Source organism: Anabrus simplex, chromosome 6, assembly GCF_040414725.1.
Source record: "Anabrus simplex isolate iqAnaSimp1 chromosome 6, ASM4041472v1, whole genome shotgun sequence".
Classification (NCBI taxonomy): Eukaryota; Metazoa; Arthropoda; class Insecta; order Orthoptera; family Tettigoniidae; genus Anabrus; species Anabrus simplex.
The window spans coordinates 256,806,723-256,825,783 of record NC_090270.1 but is presented as its reverse complement, the minus strand read 5'-3'; the positions used below and the strand labels follow the sequence as shown (position 1 = coordinate 256,825,783).

Here is a 19,061-nt window from a genome sequence, read left to right as displayed (position 1 = left end):
AAGACCTGGAATTACATTATCATTACCAGTGAGTTGTAAGGTACACCAATCTTGAAGTAGTGTAATGCTAGATACATCGCATGCCTTGTGTAGTCACCTTTGAGCAGTTAGTGCAAATATGTCTTATCTTTTTCATTCACGCTCCTTCCCTACCATGCGCACACACTGTAACTGCCTCTATTTTTGCTCTCTAAATACTAATCACTGTGTATGACTCGCACAGCGTCTACATGTCTTGTTCGATCAATCTGTTCAGGTCCAGTCTTAGATCGAAAGCTTAATTTTGATGTGACAAGTCATTTCCTTGCGTTTTCCCTGTATATTTTCTGCATTTTTATTTCCCTGTATTTTTTTAAAATATGGGTACCCTGATACATCATCAAAAGCAAGAATTCTTTGGATACAGTTTCACAATATTGAACATTAAATGACTGAATCTTATCAGCCCCAGTTCTAAGCTGAAATATTTCACATAGCGGTTTTTACAGGCACAACGATGATATGTAATATATATAGGCTATCTACAAAAGAAAATCTTTACAAACTGAATAATGTGCAGAGTATAGGTTAGCTGTAATGTTCACCTGCTGTCAAGTTACAGCCAGTAGAAACCTGTTGCTTTATTGTGTCATGTCACTATAATTTAGCAGACTCACCTGCAGAATACTAATTATCTCCTCAGTAGTCGGAGCAGGTACACGGACACCAAGACAACGACTCCTTATTGCAGGGATGACAGAAGAAGTAGAATTTGCACAGAGAATGAGGCGGCAAGTAGAGACATACTTTTCCATGGTGCGACGCAGAGCATGCTGTGCCTCTCTTGTGAGATGATCCACCTCGGTCAGCACCACAACTGCAGCAGCAACACATTCTCAATTGAACATGACAATAGAGATTATGAAACACGTAACTGAGTATAAAAATATTAACAATCCTTATGTATTAAACATGCTATTTTCTCTGTACATCCTTCCACTGCAGTATGTAAAAGAATTTAAAATACTAAATTACTGTTTCCCACTGACAACATTAGCCTACCTTTGAAGTCTCGTTGGCTGGAGGTAAATTGGTGTGTTTCTGCCAACTTCTTGATCAGATCCATCACCACTACTCTGTCATAGATTCCCACATCACTCGGGTTCACCTCCATGTGGTAATTGCTGCTCAGAGTCATCAGGTCAATCTTCTTGTTTGATGGGGTCTGAAAAAAAAAACCAACATATCATTTCTTCTAATTCCAAAAGAATGCTTTTTAGAGTAAAACATTTGAATGAAAACCACAACAGAGCGAGAGAGAGAGAGAGAGACATGGAAGTCATAACTAATGAGATACGAAGGACCAGTAGCTACCACATTAGAAAACAAGAGGCCTACGAATTGGAAAATTGATTAAAAATCAAAAATTCTTAAGAGTAAATTATAATGAAAAATAAATTAAGCAGAAAACATAATCTTATCTCAAAATCAACATACTTTAAAAGGAAACCTCACAAATTAAAAACATGGAAACATCCTGATTTCCGAAAAGGTGAATGGCAACTGTACCACGTTTGCATGGATAAATTTCACCATCGTGAAATCTACAATGTCGAAGTCCTAAGGTGGGGAGACTCAGGGCCAGATCACTATGTTGTTAAGATCAAAATAAAATTAACTCCAAGGGTTAAGAAAAGACCTCCAAATAAAAATAAGAAAAAATAGTCCCTACCACCTTAATAAATAATAGGGAGTACTATAGGATAACAGGAGAAGGATCTGTCAATACTAATACATTAGAAGAACTGACCACCAAACTAAAATCGATAGCAGAAGAGTTAGCTCCAACAAATCCTACGAAAAAAACATGAATGGTGGAATGAAGAATGTAACCAGGCAATTGAGAGAAGACACCAAGCCTGAATAAATCATCAAGCCCAAAAGTCAAATAAATCAAATTTAGAACTAATAAAACAAAGAAAGCCAACCAAATCATCAGACAAACCCAATGCAAACATCTGAAAAATATCTTACAAAAGATAGAAGAGAATTTTAACAAACAAAAAATCACGAGATTTTTATAAAACCTTTGGCAAATACCCTAAAAAATATGAGCCTCCAATATTAATGCAGAGAGATAAATCAGGAAGGTTAGCCCTTAGTAATCAGGAAAATGCTGAGATCCTCGCAGGGATATTCAACAAACTTTTAAATTGTGACAACCCACTGGAAACGTTGGAAGTAAATACTCATACACCCATTTTAACCACCCCAGATCTGATATATCCTCCAACTATCAATGAGGACTTCACAATTAAGGAATTTAAATAATTATAAGGCATGTGGTAAAGACCTAGTCTTTGCAGAAATCTGGAAAAACACAGGGAAACCAGCAATCATACATCTACATCAGCATCTAGTTAAAATGTGGATCACAGAAAAAATCCCAGAACATTGGACCTCAGGTGTAATCCATCCATTATACAAAAAAGGGAGAGAAAACTAATCCAGACAATTACAGAGGAATAACCCTTTTAGATTGTTCTTACAAAATTTTCTCTCGCATAATTTACATCATCACCATCATCAATGTCTCACTCCAGTCACCTGGGTGTGGTTTGTTACGGTGTTATCCGAGGAAGTCAGAGGTGAAAGGAGGTGCGAGCTGGAATGGGTCTAAGTATAAGTCCGAAAGATGGATTTAAAATTTAAATAAACGTTATATTTTCAAAACTTAACAATGGTGACATAGAATTTTGAGCGTACAACAAATAACAAGAGGTTAAATCAGGTACACGGTCAAGAAGTCCAAGATTAGAGAGAAATTTAACCAGTTTCCACTAGGGGAAATAACAAAATCAGGTACCAGAGTAATTTTACAAAGAAAGCCCGAGTTTCGGGTTCTTACAAGTTCTGGGCTTCGTGCCCCAAGTTACAATTCCTGAGCCCTCAGCTCACAACCACAAATTACCAAAGGGCAGAAAACCCCTCACTACATGAAGCACATGCTCCCAACTTTACATCTCAAACCTCTCTAAGGCACTTTTACCACAACACCATAAAGAGCTGACCCGCTCTCGATCTTTCAAGCCTATAAAGGCAATAACAGACTTTTACACAAACTGCCATCAAGGCATTATAAAGAAACAGGGGTATCTCGTACCCAATCTACTGGGCCTTAGAGTGCAATTTAAATGGTCCAAAACAAAAAGGATGGAGGCGTGAATTTGCACCCCTAAAACTACATTTTAAAACCTAAATGCTCTAGGCCGATACACAGGGGCTAATCCCAAGCTAGGGAGGTGACTCATATGAGAAAACTTTAATACATTAAGGAAGAGAAGAAACGGTTACGAAAACTTAGTCACCTCAATTTCAAATGAAGGGGAGCTTGAGAGGGTAAAGCACTCTCTATCCCCGAATTACAGTTCCAGTGAAGTGGAGTATTTACAAAGATTGAAAAGGCTTACATATTTAAAGATATAGGTTACATATTAAAGGTTTCGAACCTTCCCCGGGAGTTAAACTGCTGAGCTAGCAAGAAATAAAGATGTTAAGAGGCCATTACCTTGATGAAGAGCTGCTGCCTGAAGAACGGGGCGCTTCCCGCCCCTGCTACATATCCACACACTAAGCTAGATGTTCCTGAAGTGGCCCGGAGACAAGAAAATCAGCAGTTTTTATACCCTCATGGAAAATTCGAGACCTTTCAGGAATGAGTAGATACACCCACTCAATTTTTATTGGTTGACAGAAAAAACTTGTACACGAGGCAATGAAGAAACACCTTATTGGTGGGAAATTAATTACAGAAATTTAGGATTGGTTAAATTCAAAACAGGCAGAAAGAAAACTTAATATTGCCAACCCACCAATGACAGAACAAAATTTAGTAAAGGCAAAACTTATGAATACAAAATTTCTTCAAGAGAGTTCATTCCATTGCACCAGAGTGTATTACCATAGTTTTTGGTAGAGACATCTGTTAGAGAATGTCCACACTTCTTGATAACTGACAAACAAAAGCAAATCAAAAACACACAGGGACATCTTCTGATAAACAGCCGAGTTAGTTCAGTTGTTAAGTTCCGGGTTTCTCCAATAGAGAAGTTTCAATTGGCGCAAGATTTGAACTTGTGTCGTAGAGGTGTACCGCCCGGTACAGACCTCCCACCCCAAAAGTCCTTCAAAGGGGTGATACAGAAGAAGTTCATTAACAAAGGTTGTTTTCAACAAAAATTTCCATATTTGAAACTTAATTGGATTCCAGGTTCTTTGTACTTAGATGTGTGAAAAAATATTGACGGCACATTAATCGATGAAAGAGTCTTTTTTTTTTTCCTGAATAGCAGATGAATTTTGAAGAAGAAAAAGGGAAAAAAAGTTTTCTAAGTCTTTTGGTGTTTGATCAAAAATGAATTCACATTTGCTGGTTCCTTGCCAATAGATTGTTGAAGGTTCGTGGAAGAGGTATTAATGGTTGAAATTGATTTGTAGAAAACTTTTGACGACGTTACCAAAAGGAAAATTTTCACAGTTTTTTTTTTTTTTTTTTTTTTAAGTAGATTGGTAGGACTTATTTAAACACCAATTTTAGAGTTCCTTTGTTGCCGTAACCAGCACTGTACGTGGTGGTAATTCTGACGGCCAGACTAGCCGCCGCTGCCAGTGTCCAGCCGAGATCGCCCGGACCCTTCAAGTACCCTGAGATACACCTCTCCCGCTACTATGAGAGGGGTAGTCGTGGTGAAGCACGCCGCAGACGCGACGATTGTTTACAGTCCTCGAGCAGCTTGCGGTTGGTGCGCCGCACATCAGCCTAGGCCGGAAGGAGGGCTCCGGCACGCCGTACACTGGTTGACATCACTGGAGTGGAGTGGGCCCGTACCTCACCTCAGTGGTGGTACAGCGCCGCACGGCTGCGGGGGCACTGAAATAGTAAGATCTCGGCGGCAGAATTTGTGTTGGACATTAATGTTTTGGGGTACTGTCTTTGTGGTGAGGCTGAGGGGCCAGCGGCGTGGAAACTTTATTTTATTTGCCCCTGGTGTGGTTTAGCAGGAGACGGGAGCGTGGTAATGGCCGAATTGACAGGACAGCAGAGTAACTATGGGGAAGGTTGTACAAAGTAAATGAACAAACAGAGAGCAGAAGGCCTTAAAAATAAAATTTTAAAAAAAAATATATATATAACTTTTGGGGTTCTTACAAGGTGTTAAAGATCCAATGAGCAAGTAATTTACACAGGTTTTACCTGAGACAGGTGAACCCTAAAGATTCTCTCGGTGGCTGGATTGCTCACTAACAATGTGACCGGCGTAAGAAAATCTCAAATAATGCACGGCCCATGAAATCTGGGGGCAAGCTTGCCCGCGGGAACAAAATTCTTGACCATAACTTAGTCTCCTACCTTTAGATTGGTGGGCCTCCGTCCACAATCATATTTTTCCCTAACCTTTTCATGAGACACTAAGATTGGCCTTAGCCTTCTTCCAAAGATCTTTAATATTATCTGGATCTATTGTCTCAGGTAGAATATCACTAAGAGACCAAAGGTTAGAGAGCGGCGTGTTGGGAACAAACTTAAACATCAAAAAAGCTGGAGTGAATTTATGAGATTCGTGAACCGCCGAGTTCAAAGCGAAGGCTAACCAATGCAGGGATGTATCCCACCCGGAGTGATCGTCGTGATGATAGGCAATCAGAGCCAACCTCAGATTACGATTGACCCGTTCAGCCAGAGATGGTTGAGGATAGTATACAGAAGTTGTTACATGTGAGATAGATAGATCAAAACAGAATTTACGAAAGAGATTAGAGGTAAAGGCTTTAACATTATCAGACACAATATACTGACACGGACCAAAAGAAGCAAAGATAGAATTTAAACAAGAAATGGTGGACTGAGCGGTAGCCAGCTTAGTCGGAAATAACCAAGAAAATCTTGTAAAACCATCTACACACACAAGAATGAATTTGTTGGCGTTCCCCTTAGATAGGGGATGAGAAGACAAGAGCCCTTGCTTAGTGGACATGGTGGGTTTACTAAGCCAACAAGATTTACAAGCCTTGTGATGTTTGGGACATCACTGAATGTTTTCAATTATTGAACTATAAAATTAATTGATAAGATGTGTATATTTAATCACTGATAGGTCATGTTTAAATTAATATGTATATATATAGGGTTTTTATCATCCATTTCAATCATCATTTCATTTCTTTGTATCGCGGCTATAACGTATTCTGAACGAACAAATTATTCGGTAAAGTATTTCAACATCATGCATATTTATAACTTGCAGTAAATTTTCCAATAGCCGTTGTGAGGTGACCAGAGTCAGCAGGCTAATTTCAGCCCAATTCCAGGAAAAGTACGTCATCTAGGTTACGAGAGACCTTACCCTCTCTACCTCATGAAGAGACAGTTGATACATTACTAACACCCACTTTTCAACCTCCGCTTCGGGACGCTTTATTTCAGCGGGAAAGTTCAGCCTATGTGAATGAACGTAATGAAGCAACGTGATGGATTCACAGCAATACATCGGAGAAGGGATGAGACGTCGAATCTTACTGGACCATGTGATATGGCTGATGGAAGGAGACTTTTGAACCGATATATACCACCGACAAGAGCTGGAGAGGACATTCTTATTAGCATTCTTATTCAGATTCACATTCTTATTGGACATTCTGATCCTCACTCTTGGAAGAGACTCTTACTACGATTCTACGTCGGCATGTCGTAGAAGATTTTAACTTAGTTCACTTCGCATCTGAGTATATTCTACTCAAAAGTTACTCTCATTGGGAATTGTTATCTCAATGAAGAGAGGTAGTCAACGGGAGACCGGTTCTGACTAGTATAGGGGAGGAGAGCTTTTATTATGAATTTAGCTAATCTACTGTTCCGTAATACGGAAGAATACAAGTGTATTCTCTCCATGAACATAACCCATGGTGGTTTTGCATTTAAAATTAGGACTCATTACGACTTTATGTAAGGAGTACAGTAGGAAGTGTTAAGGACAGGAAATGTAGAAGTAGGACTGGAATCCAACAACAGAGAAGGCAGCCGGTACGAGATCCACACATCATCAGCTTCAAGACAACAGAGTCTACATATGGTGAGCTTATGGCGTAAGTTACTGCAAGTCTTCGCGCAACAGTTCATTTTTAAAATTAATTTCATTCAATTTTTCTTTTGCTTCCTTAAGTTCAGATGTCGTTACGTCACGCTTTTCATCTTAATAAATAGCTGTTTTAATTTGTTTTTTATGAAATGATTATTAATGATCCTTAAATTCCAAGTTAGTGTACTTAATGATTTGTGTTCCGTTCACCTCACCCCTGGGAGTTTTTTGAGTCTCATTACGTATTATTATTATTAATTATCAACTTTCATTTTCAAGCCATAAGCTTGAAGACTGGCGCCCTTGGGATACTGTTTATGGAGAAACAATGACATATCATTTATTTATTTTAATATTAAAGTGACCCGCCACGTTATAATTTTGTCATACATCCATGGGCCAAGTGGGTACGTCACAGCCTTTACCAATTCACGGATTTCTCCGTCCATACCCTTCCAAATGAACATTTCTCGGATCTTTTCTCTAGTTTTGAAGATACCTAAATGCCCCCCTAATGGGGTCTCATGGTAGTACTGAAGATCATAGGTACCAGAACAGCTGGAACCACAACTTTCATCTTTTGATCATGCCTCGACGGGCAACATAAAACACCATTCCTCAATACATAAGGGACGACATGTTCCCCAGAAGAAAGGGTTTACATGATAGGGGCCAGTGTCGGATCTTCACATTGATATTTTTCAAGATCCCTAAACAACATGGGAGCATCCGTTAGTATGGCATTTACACCCGCAGGTATGGACTCGGGAAGTGAAACACAGTCTTCCTGTTCAAGGGGCTCTACATCATTAGAAAACATACGGCTTAGTCCATCTGCCACAACATTTTCCGTTCCTCTTATATGCATGACATCAAATTGGAAGGCAGAAATTCTGATGGCCCAGCGGGCTATGCGACCTGTACGATGCGGCCTACCTAAGAACCAACTTAAGGCTTGGTTATCTGTCTCCAAGTCGAACTTGACATGTTCCAGATAGAGGCGGAACTTTTCTAGAGCAAACAAAACTGCTAAACCTTCAAGTTCATAGATAGAATACTTGGATTCTTGGGCCGATAATGTCCCAGAGGCATAGGCGATGGGTCGCCTCCCTAGTTCAGTCTCTTGAAGAAGGACTGTAGCTACCGCCGACGACGACGCATCGGTTTGGACGATGAATTTCTTAGAGAAATCGGGCATAGCAAGGACAGGGGCATTACAAAGGGCTAATTTGAGGTCTTCGAAAGCGGCTTGTTGAGAAGGCCCCCCACTCAAATTTGACGCCTTTTCTGCGGAGTGAGTTCAAGGGCGCCGCTCTATTAGCGAAATTTGGAATAAATTTCCTGAAAAAGTTCACCATGCCTATGAACCTGGCAATATCTTTGATGTCTTTAGGAGGCTTGAAATCACGGATGGCCTGTGTTCTAGAATGATCTACGGCGACACCATCGGGCGACACAATGTGCCCTAGAAATGACATGGAAGGTTTAGCGAAGGCAACCTTGGACAACTTCACCGTTAACCCTGCCTTACGAAGGCGACTCAGGACCTCTTTCAGATGATCTAGATGTTCTTCAAAGATCTCAGAAAATAAGACGACATCATCAAGATAATGGTATAAATACTCAAATTTGATGTCGGAGAAGACCTTATCCAGCAGTCTCGTAAGCACAGCTGCTCCCGTGGGGAGCCTGAAAGGCACGCAGTTGTATTCATACAAGTTCCAGCCAGTGGCAAATGCTGTAAGATGTTTAGATTCTTCCGCCGGAGGGATCTGGTTATAAGCCTGATTGAGGTCTAAGATGGTGAAGCATTTAGTCTTTCGAAACCATGAAAAACAAGAGTGAAGGTCTGGAAGGGGCACAGATTGTAACACCACCTTCCGATTGAGAGCCCTATAATCAATCACAGGCCTGAAGCCACCTTGGGGTTTGGAAACAAGGAAAATAGGCGATAAATACGCCGACTTATACCATCTTTCAACATCTGATCTATGATTTCCTTCAAAGCCTTCATTTTAGGTGGAGATAGCCTATAAGGTGGAAAACGGACTGGAATCGAATCCGTAACCTCAATCTTGTATTCGATAAGGTCAGTTACACCAAGAGTATCAGAAAAAACTTCTGGAAATGACTGACACAACTTACGAATACTATCAGCCTGCTCCTCAGGTAGATGTGTAAGGTCTAACAACATCTCATCCTGGGTAGGCGAAACAGATGAACATGACACAGAACTACATTTTAATAAAGGGATATTGAAATTACTAGCAAATTTGAAAGTGCACGACTTGCTCTGAAGGTCGAGCACTAGACCAGTGTGAGACATGAAGTCCGCTCCCAATATAATAGGACAAGACAAGTGTTTTGCCACCAACAAGAAAATTTAGAAATGCGAATTTTGGCATACAGGAACCCTAAAATTTCTAATGGAGAGGAGTTTGCCGAAACGCAATGAACCAAAGACGAACCATAATCCGGAAGTTTACACACAGATTTTAATTTGGAATACCATTCAGCCGAAATAATGGAGCAAACACTGCCTGAGTCTAAAAGAGCAGTTACGGGCTCATTAGTCAATTTGATTTTGAGAAATGGAACAGGTGCGGGGGAATCCGCCGCAATCCTAAGATATTCTTTGGGACATTCAAATGGTAATGTAGAACAGTTCTGACTTTTCCCTGAATTTTCGTCGGATTTAACCTGGGCTGAGCCTTGAAAAGATGAATCTGCCAACTCAGCCGGAGCCACTAGTCACTTATGATTGTTGGTGGAAGTTGCACCCGAAGTTGAGCAGGAGGGAGTGCTATTCGTATTCGGGCAATTCATGGCAATATGGGAAAACGCTCCGCATTTAAAACAGCCTTGAGGTGACCCTGCTCCATTCTTTGTCCCGCTAGTTTTAACTAAAGGAAACTTGTTCCGAAGATGGTCAGGGGACCCGCAAGCATAACATTTACGGGGTGTAATGGGTCGGCGAGGTGGAGGCCGAAAATTACTAGAGGACGGAGGGGGCTCCTTTGCGACCCGTAATGTGTCGGCGTATCTAACCCCTTCGGCTGAGATAGCCATAGCTTCCAACTCGGCAAAAGTTTGAGGACGCGACGCAAAGCACAAATATGACCTGTAAGATGGGGAAATTCTTTCCACAATAGCCTGTACAATTTGATCTTCTGGAAAATGGAGGGCAAATACTCTAGTATAGAATTTGATATCTTTAATGAAGTCGGCAAGGTTTTCATCCAGACGCTGTACACGGTAATAGTACTTCTGAATTATGATGACCTAGCTCAAGCCGGAATAAAATTAGCTAACAGATGAGCGTGGAAGTCTTCTATGGATGAATGTTCAGCAATTGCCCTAACTATCTTATCTGAGAGGACACCAATGGAATAAGGGTAAATAATTTGAAGGATTTGACACGGAGAAAGAGAGAAAACAAAAGCATGATCCTGAAACTCAACAAAAAATCTTAGAAAAGCAATACCATCACTGGTGGAATTGACGGAGAACTTCGAAATACCTCTGAGCAACATTGCTAAAGGATGGGGCAAACTGCTGAAGCCAGGTGATATAGTAGGTAGAGGAATAAGTGGCGGAGAAGCAGATTCAGAAGGTGCATTATTCAACGAGTTACGACGTTCAGATTCGTTGTCTAATAGGGCAGAGGTTTGTTGAGCTCCTACAGATTTCCTATTTTCTTCTCCTTTAGAAGACTCTTCCTCGCTAACTACGTTTACCGTAGCGGGTTGGTCGGTTTTGGGAGGGACTGCCCCAGTTAACAATAGGCTAACCTTACTGGACAATTTGGAAAGGTTTTCTAAAAGAGCACTAGCCTCTTTACCTTGAATGTCACTCAACTTAAGAGACAATAGATCACTAACTCCGTTGGAAAAATGGTACAATCTAGCTTGTACACGTTTGAGCTGATTAGGTGATGGATCACCCCCTTCAAAAAAACTAACTACCGATGCTAGCTCAGTAGCATTATCAGTGATCGTGGAGAGAGCATCGTCAATATCTTTCTCTCCCAAAGTTGGGATGGTAATAGGCAATTCAAGGGAATCTTTAAGCTTAGTGGTATCAGCTGCAACCGTGCCTCCAGATTGAACATTTCTAATTGTTAATTCATAGATTAATTCCTCCTTGCGCAAATAGCCGGGATGGAGGACATCGCGAGGGCCGGGCATGATGACAGACACTTTACAAATTTAGAAAAATCGAAAAATTCCAGCGACGGAGAAAACTGTTAGAGATCGAATCAAGGCAATGTTTAGCCGTCCAGAGGGGCTAAATTGAGACCCATTCAACCACGCTCTGCTACCACTTGTTACGGTGTTATCCGTGGAAATCAGAGGTGAAAGGAGGTGCGGGCTGTAATGGGTCTAAGTATAAGTCCGAAAGATGGATTTAAAATTTAAATAGAGGTTATATTTTCAAAACTTAACAATGGTGACATAGAATTTTGAGCGTACAGCAAATAACAAGAAGTTAAATCAGGTACACGGTCAAGAAGTCCAAGATTAGAGAGAAATTTAACCAGTTTCCACTAGGGGAAATAACAAAATCAGGTACCAGAGTAATTTTACAAGGAAAGCCCGAGTTTCGGGTTCTTACAAGTTCTGGGCTTCGTGCCCCAAGTTACAATTCCTGAGCCCTCAGCTCACAACCACAAATTACCAAAGGGCAGAAAACCCCTCACTACATGAAGCACATGCTCCCAACTTTACATCTCAAGCCTCTCTAAGGCACTTTTACCACAACACCATAAAGAGCTGACCCGCTCTCGATCTTTCAAGCCTATAAAGGCAATAACAGACTTTTACACAAACTGCCACCAAGGCATTATAAAGAAACAGGGGTATCTCGTACCCAATCTACTGGGCCTTAGTGAGCAATTTAAATGGCCCAAAACAAAAAGGATGGAGGCGTGAATTTGCACTCCTAAATCTACATTTTAAAACCTAAGTGGCTCTAGGCCGATACGCAGGGGCTAATCCCAAGCTAGGGAGGTGACGCGTATGAGAAAACTTTAATACATTAAGGAAGAGAAGAAACGGTTACGAAAACTTAGTCACCTCAATTTCAAATGAAGGGGAGCTCGAGAGGGTAAAGCACTCTCTATCCCCGAATTACAGTTCCAGTGAAGTGGAGTACTTACAAAGATTGAAAAGGCTTACATATTTAAAGATATAGGTTACATATTAAAGGTTTCGAACCTTCCCCGGGAGTTAAACTGCTGAGCTAGCAAGAAATAAAGATGTTAAGAGGCCATTACCTTGATGAAGAGCTGCTGCCTGAAGAACGGGGCACTCCCCGCCCCCTGCTACATATCCACACACTAAGTTAGATGTAACTGAAGTGGCCCGGAGACAAGAAAATCAGCAGTTTTTATACCCTCGTGGAAAATTCGAGACCTTTCAGGAATGAGTAGACACACCCACTCAATATTTTTTGGTTGACAGAAAAAACTTGTACACAAGGCAATGAAGAAACACCTTATTGGTGGGAAATTAATTACAGAAATTTAGGATTGGTTAAATTCAAAACAGGCAGAAAGAAAACTTAATATTGCCAACCCACCAATGACAGAACAAAATTTAGTAAAGGCAAAACTTATGAATACAAAATTTCTTCAAGAGAGTTCATTCCATTGCACCAGAGTGTATTACCATAGTTTTTGGTAGAGACATCTGTTAGAGAATGTCCACACTTCTTGATCACTGAAAAACAAAAGCAAATCAAAAACACACAGGGACATCTTCTGATAAACAGCCGAGTTAGTTCAGTTGTTAAGTTCCGGGTTTCTCCAATAGAGAAGTTTCAATTTGCGCAAGATTTGAACTTGCGTCGTAGAGGTGTACCGCCCGGTACATGGTTAACAAGCCTCCTCCACTCCTTTCTGCCCTTCCACTTTTCCTCCTCCATTACTCCTGCCACATCCAATCCAGCTTCTCTAATGTCCTTCCAAATCTGATCCATCCACCTTCTTCTCGGTCTTCCAACTGGTCTCTTTCCCTTAACTTCTCTTTCCAATTCCCTTCTTGCTACCCGTTCCTTTCCCATTCTTTTTACATGTCTGAACCATCTCAGTCTTGCTTTCTGAATGTTCTGTACTAACAGTTTTATATTTAGCTCTTCTCTGATTTTAATATTTTGAATTCTATCTCTTCTTGTCTTTTTAACCGATGTTCTTAAAAATTTCATTTCTACTGCTTGGATCTTACTATCTCGTCTCTTATTAGTTACCAGCGTTCCTAGTCTGTAAGTTACAATTGGTATGAAATACCGTTTATATAATGTTAATTTTGTTCTCTTGGGTACTTTGTCATCCCATAAAAGCTCTCTGACTTGATGATAAAATGTTGTACCTTTACTTAGTCTATTATTAATTTCAGGGTTAATTTCATTACTTCCATTAATAATGCTACCCGGATATGTAAAATGTTCTACATTCTCTAACCGTTCTCCATCATGTTCACTTGGCTTCTCTCTTTCTCTTTTCCACAATGCATGGTTACAGTTTTCTTTTTACTAATTACCATTCCAAACTCCTTCAGATTTTCATTCAAAACGTCAGTCTCCTTTGTACTTTCTTTCCTCCCTTTCCCCAAATCACCACATCATCTGCAGATACCGAAGCATTCACTTCATCACTACTGATACTCTGTTTTACACGTTTTATGATTTCATCCATCCAAATAATAAACAATAATGGCGACAGTGTACTTCCTTGAATGAGACCTTTTTCTTGTATAAAACGTTTTAGAGTCACCACTCCCCACTTGTACATTGCTTTTACTCTCACGATACAACATTTTTATCTTCTTAATTAATGATTTTGCTACATTCCTTTTCAGTAGGCATTCCCATATATGGTTTCTCATAACTGTATCATAAGCTTTTTCCAAATCCAAAAATACAAATATGATTTCCTTGATCCTTTCCAGATGTTTTTCCATTATTGTTTGCACTGTAAATATCAAGTCTGTTGTTGATCTATTTGGTCTAAAGCCATATTGTTCTTCCTCTAACTGTGTTTCTATTATATCCCTCAGTCTTTTGTTTATGACTTTCTCCATTATTTTTAGCCCGTGTGATAATAGGGTTATACCTCTATATTTTTCACATTTCCTCCTATTTCCTTTTTTGAACAGTGGTACAATGCTTCCTTGTTGCCAATTTTTCAAGCATCCTTTAATTTCCATATGGCATTGAGGGATTTGTATAGCCACTGTAGCCCAATGCTTCCTGCTGCCTTAATTATATCAGCATTGAATTTGTCTTTTCCACTTGCTTTACCTTTGGTCATTGCTTTCACTGCCCTTTCAAGTTCCAACCACATTATCAAGTTCTCTTCCTTTTTTCCATTTATTATTTCCAATACCTCATCTCCTTCTTCCTCCAAGCAGTCATCCTCATTATAAAGTTTTTCAAAATACTTTGCCATCACCTTCTGAAGACCCTTTTCATCATGTACTATGGATCCATCTTCCCTCTCTAATACCTTGATTTTTTCTTGATTTATTTTTTTCGATTTTATTACTCTGAATAAAAGTTTCCGATTTCCTCGACTATCTTGCTCAATTTTGTTGGTAAACTCTCCCCAACAATTCTCCTTTTCTTCTTGATACTCCTCTTTACCTTTACTTTCAATCTTTTGTATTCCACATGTAACCTTTCTATCTTATTCTCATCCCTCTGATACTTTTTTTTTTGGTTTTCCTTATCCATTTCTTTCTTCACCATGTTCCTTTCTTTTGCTTCTTTTTTTATTTTGTCTGTCCACCACCATGTCTCCTTTCCCTTAACCTTTGCTTTTGTTTTCCTTCATACCTCAATTGCTGCTTCCACAAATGCCTGTCTTAAATTGTCCCACTCTTCTTCTCCACATCGTATTTCTGTGTTAGGCAACTTCCTTTTTATACAATCTTGGAATGCAATTCTTTTATCCTCCTCCTAAAATTCACAAATCCTGACCTTTGGTTTATTCTTCAATACAATTTTAGGGATTTTTACTTGTTTTAATTCCACAAGCAATAATCACTGGGGATTATCTTCGTATTCATGACGTATCTTCCCCATTCTTGGATTGTTGTTATAAAATCAATGAATGTTCCATACTGTCCATCCCAACTACATCGGTTGATCTTATGGCTATTCGTCTTCATAAACCATGTGTTCTTTATTATCAGCTTATTTTGGATACAATAGGATAAAAAAACATTCTGGAACCACACCTTAGAGAATACCAAGGAGGATTTCACCCATACAGAAGTTGCCCAAACCAAATTCTCAGCCTGAAACTAATAATGGAATAATACAAATACAGAAATAAACAGCTGTTTATTTCATTCAGGGATTTAAAGAAGGCTTATGATAATATACACAAACCCACTCTTTTAAAAATCCTCAGATTACATGGCCTTCATCCTAAATTAACAAAAATGATTGAACTAACTTTAACCAACACAATTTAAAAAGTAAAATTCAGGAGAGAAATGTCAAATGCTTTTATAGTACAGGCCTCAGACAAGCTGACGGATTATCCCTACCGCTTTTCAATGTGGTTCTAGATTACATCATGAAAATTTGGCAAAAAGAAAACCTACCTAAATTCATAATTGGAGCAAAACCCTCAATAAGGACAAACTGCCTAGGGTTTGCAGATGATTTAAGTCTCTTAGCACTTGACATGGAAGAAGTCCGTGCTCAGATCACCAGTCTCCAGAAAATTGCATTAAAAATAGGTTTACAAATATCCTTTGAGAAAACTGAGATCATGCCAATGAAACCCCTTAACTTAAACAAAAAAATTGATGATGATGATGATGATTGTTATTTAAAGGAGCCTAACATCTAGGTCATCGGCTGCTAATGGTACGAAACGAGATGAAATGTTATGACAATTTAAAAATCCATAATCCTCCACTGACCAGATTTCGAAAACATGAAGACGAAGAATGAATGGATAGATATGAAGTTAAAACAATCAGTGGATCTGATCTGCAATGCCCCACATTCCCAGAAACAAGCGTTAAACAATAGTATTACTGACCAACGGACTGCTTCTAAAGCACAATACTGAATCAATGATGCTTGTAGGCAAAACGAGTCTAAAATCAAGGTCATCGGCCCCTCATAATAGTACTTACCGCGAGGAAAATAGAACCATGCTAATCGTCATGTTGCAGTACTAACCAAAATTAGTTTAGACTCGTGGTATTCCACACATTATGGTACTACTTACAGGTAATGAAATTCGCACATGTAACACAGACCTATGGTGTTTCGCACACTGCGGCACTATTTACCGGCAACGTAAACCTATACAGGCAACGCAAACCTATGGCGTTCCTCACATAAGTGAACTAACCACAGGGACTCGCACTATCCCGTGGTGTTCCTCACATAGTGGGTACAAAGCATAGGCAAGGCAGAACCATGGTGTCGCTCATCCCATGGTGTTGCTCGTACAGGGGTACGAATCACAGGTACTGTACAATGCAGCCTGAGCCACACACTGTCACTACTAATCACAAACCTATTTTGTACCTAACACAGTGGTACTACGCGCAAGTAAAACTGACCCATGGTGCTCCCTGCGTGATGGTATGATGGTACTAATTACAAGTAGTCTCATGGTTCTAATTTGATCATCCCTTGGTCGCCCCTTTTAGTCTCCTCTTACGACAGGCAGGGGATAGCGGGGTGTATTCTTCGTCTGCATACCCCACCCACAGGGGATTGTATGTTTGGTCCGCGAGAGGTATTTTATTTCCCTCAAATCTGTCGACAAACTGGTTAGGACCCCCCTATCCGCCACCTGGTCAACTTTTAACGGGGGGGGGGGAAATGCTTGTCAACAGACACCAAGCCCGAAGCTACTTACGCTTGTGAAACCTTGTTCCAAATTAAAAATGAAAGAACTGATCAGCTCCTCAAAACTGAAAGAAGAATTATCAGAACTTGTATAAATAAAAAGTACTGGGTTGAAGGAGTCTGGAGAATCCTCCCCAATGAAACTGTCTATCGAGAGTTACCAGCATGATGAAGAAGAATCTCTTACTTCCTTCACATCTTACAATTATCACAAAACAGGATTTTATGACAACTAGTGATGAGAAATCTGGGAAAGAAGACAGGAGGGCATTGGATTAAAGAAATTCAAAAGGATTTCAAAACAACTGGACTCGAAATTACAGATGCATAGAACAAGAATAAAATTACCACCCTTCTCAAGAATCACAAATTTTCAACTGAAACGATGCACAGGAGGCTTGTAGAGATTTCAGATGAATTACAGTAAGAACATTGCGATCAGAACAAATGAACAAGTGCTGTGCAGATAAGAAGACTCAAACAGTACAGCCTTCAAATATAAAGTGTACATGAAAGACTCAAGTGATCCAATGTGGCCAATAAAGTTAATAATAATAATAATAATAATAATAATGAAAAAGACAGTGGATCAAATAGAGGAATGATAAATTATTTTGGATATGACAATATTATCACTTGAAAGAGTAAGCTAATATCTGGAGGTGAAACATTTCCAGGGAATGACAAAAATAAGAAATGACAGGCTGGAAGTTTAGATACATGGTACATTATACAGGATCTCTCTTATAAACTCAGACCGAACGCACAGTGTTTAACTCTGGGCTACGGCAGCTGCAGTATGTGAGGCGCGCGCATAGTTCTTGACCTTACAAGCAGCCTGCACGTGTTCGACCAGGCAAGCATGTGTCACCGGTCTGAATCTCAGCCGTTAATATGGTGAAACAGTTATTTTTTTTTGCTAGTTGCTTTACGTCACACCAACGCAGATAGGTCTTATGGCGACGATGGGACAGGAAAAGCCTAGTAATGGGAAGGAAGCGGCCCTGGCCTTAATTAAGGTACATTTGCCTCGTGATGAAAATGGGAAACCATAGAAAACCATCTTCAGGGCTGCTGACAGTGGGGTTAGAGTTCACTATCTCCCAGATGCGAGCTCACAGCCGCACGCTCCTAACCGTACAACCAACTCGACCGTTTAAAAAAAAAAAAAAGAACTTGCTTTACGTCGCACCGACACAGATAGGTCTTATAGCGGGATGGGATTGGAAAGGCCTAGGAGTGGGAAGGAAGCGGCTGTGGCGTTAATGTCCAACTTGTCCGGTACAGTTATCACTGCAACACCATATTTTCGTAAGTAAAAGTTCTGGTTTCATCTTAATGGTTGTGTGAACAGTCATAACTCTCGCTATTGGTGTGCAGAAAATCCTAATGGTGTTTATGAAGTCCCTCGTTATGATATGAAGATTGGCATTTGGTGTGCTTTTAGTGCAAGAAGTTTATTTTTTCGAGACGACAGTAAATGCAGAGGTACCAAGATGACATTTTGACACCGTCCTTCCATCAGGAAAAGGAAGAAGAAAAATCACATGGGTGGTTGCAACAAGATTCGATTCCTGTTCATACAGCAGAAGATTCCCTTCTTACAACATCGGAAGTGTTTGCGGACAGAGTGATCAATGCTGGTCTACTTCCCCCATGTTCTCCAGATCTAACAGTGTGCGATTTCTACTTGCGGGCTAAACTGAAAGAAAAAGTGTATCGAACAAATCCTCATACAGTGGAGGAACTGAAAGAAAACATTAGGAATGAAATCAGAAACATTACAGTGGCTGAACTCACTCGTGTCAGCCAGAATGTGGTTACCAGATGCAATGCCTGTATAACCCAGGAAGGATGTCACTTCCAGCATCTTTTATACGGTAAGAAAGAATGGGATCATTCAGTAATGTTTGTAATTTTAAAGCATCTGTTTATAGGCAAATGACTTTACAAAACATAAGCTGCTTTCATATTTGATTAAACAATGCCATTAATAAAAAATATAGGTGTGACAATTTACATAAGGAAAGGTGGTGTAAAGCTGATAAATACTCGTAAAAAAGTAGC

The 19,061-nt window shown here is 39.9% G+C and overlaps 1 protein-coding gene across 1 annotated transcript in view; it reads right to left on the bottom strand.

The window, feature by feature from the left end:
• Window positions 1–19,061, bottom strand: part of RfC38 (replication factor C subunit RfC38) — a 100,719-nt gene that overhangs the window by 56,441 nt on the left and 25,217 nt on the right. Inside the window, exons 3-4 of the mRNA XM_068228418.1 lie at window positions 1,042–1,204; window positions 657–856 (exon numbers count right to left, since the gene is read on the bottom strand). Of these exons, the coding sequence (XP_068084519.1) occupies window positions 657–856; window positions 1,042–1,204 (363 nt within the window). The remainder of the gene's footprint in view (window positions 1–656; window positions 857–1,041; window positions 1,205–19,061) is intronic.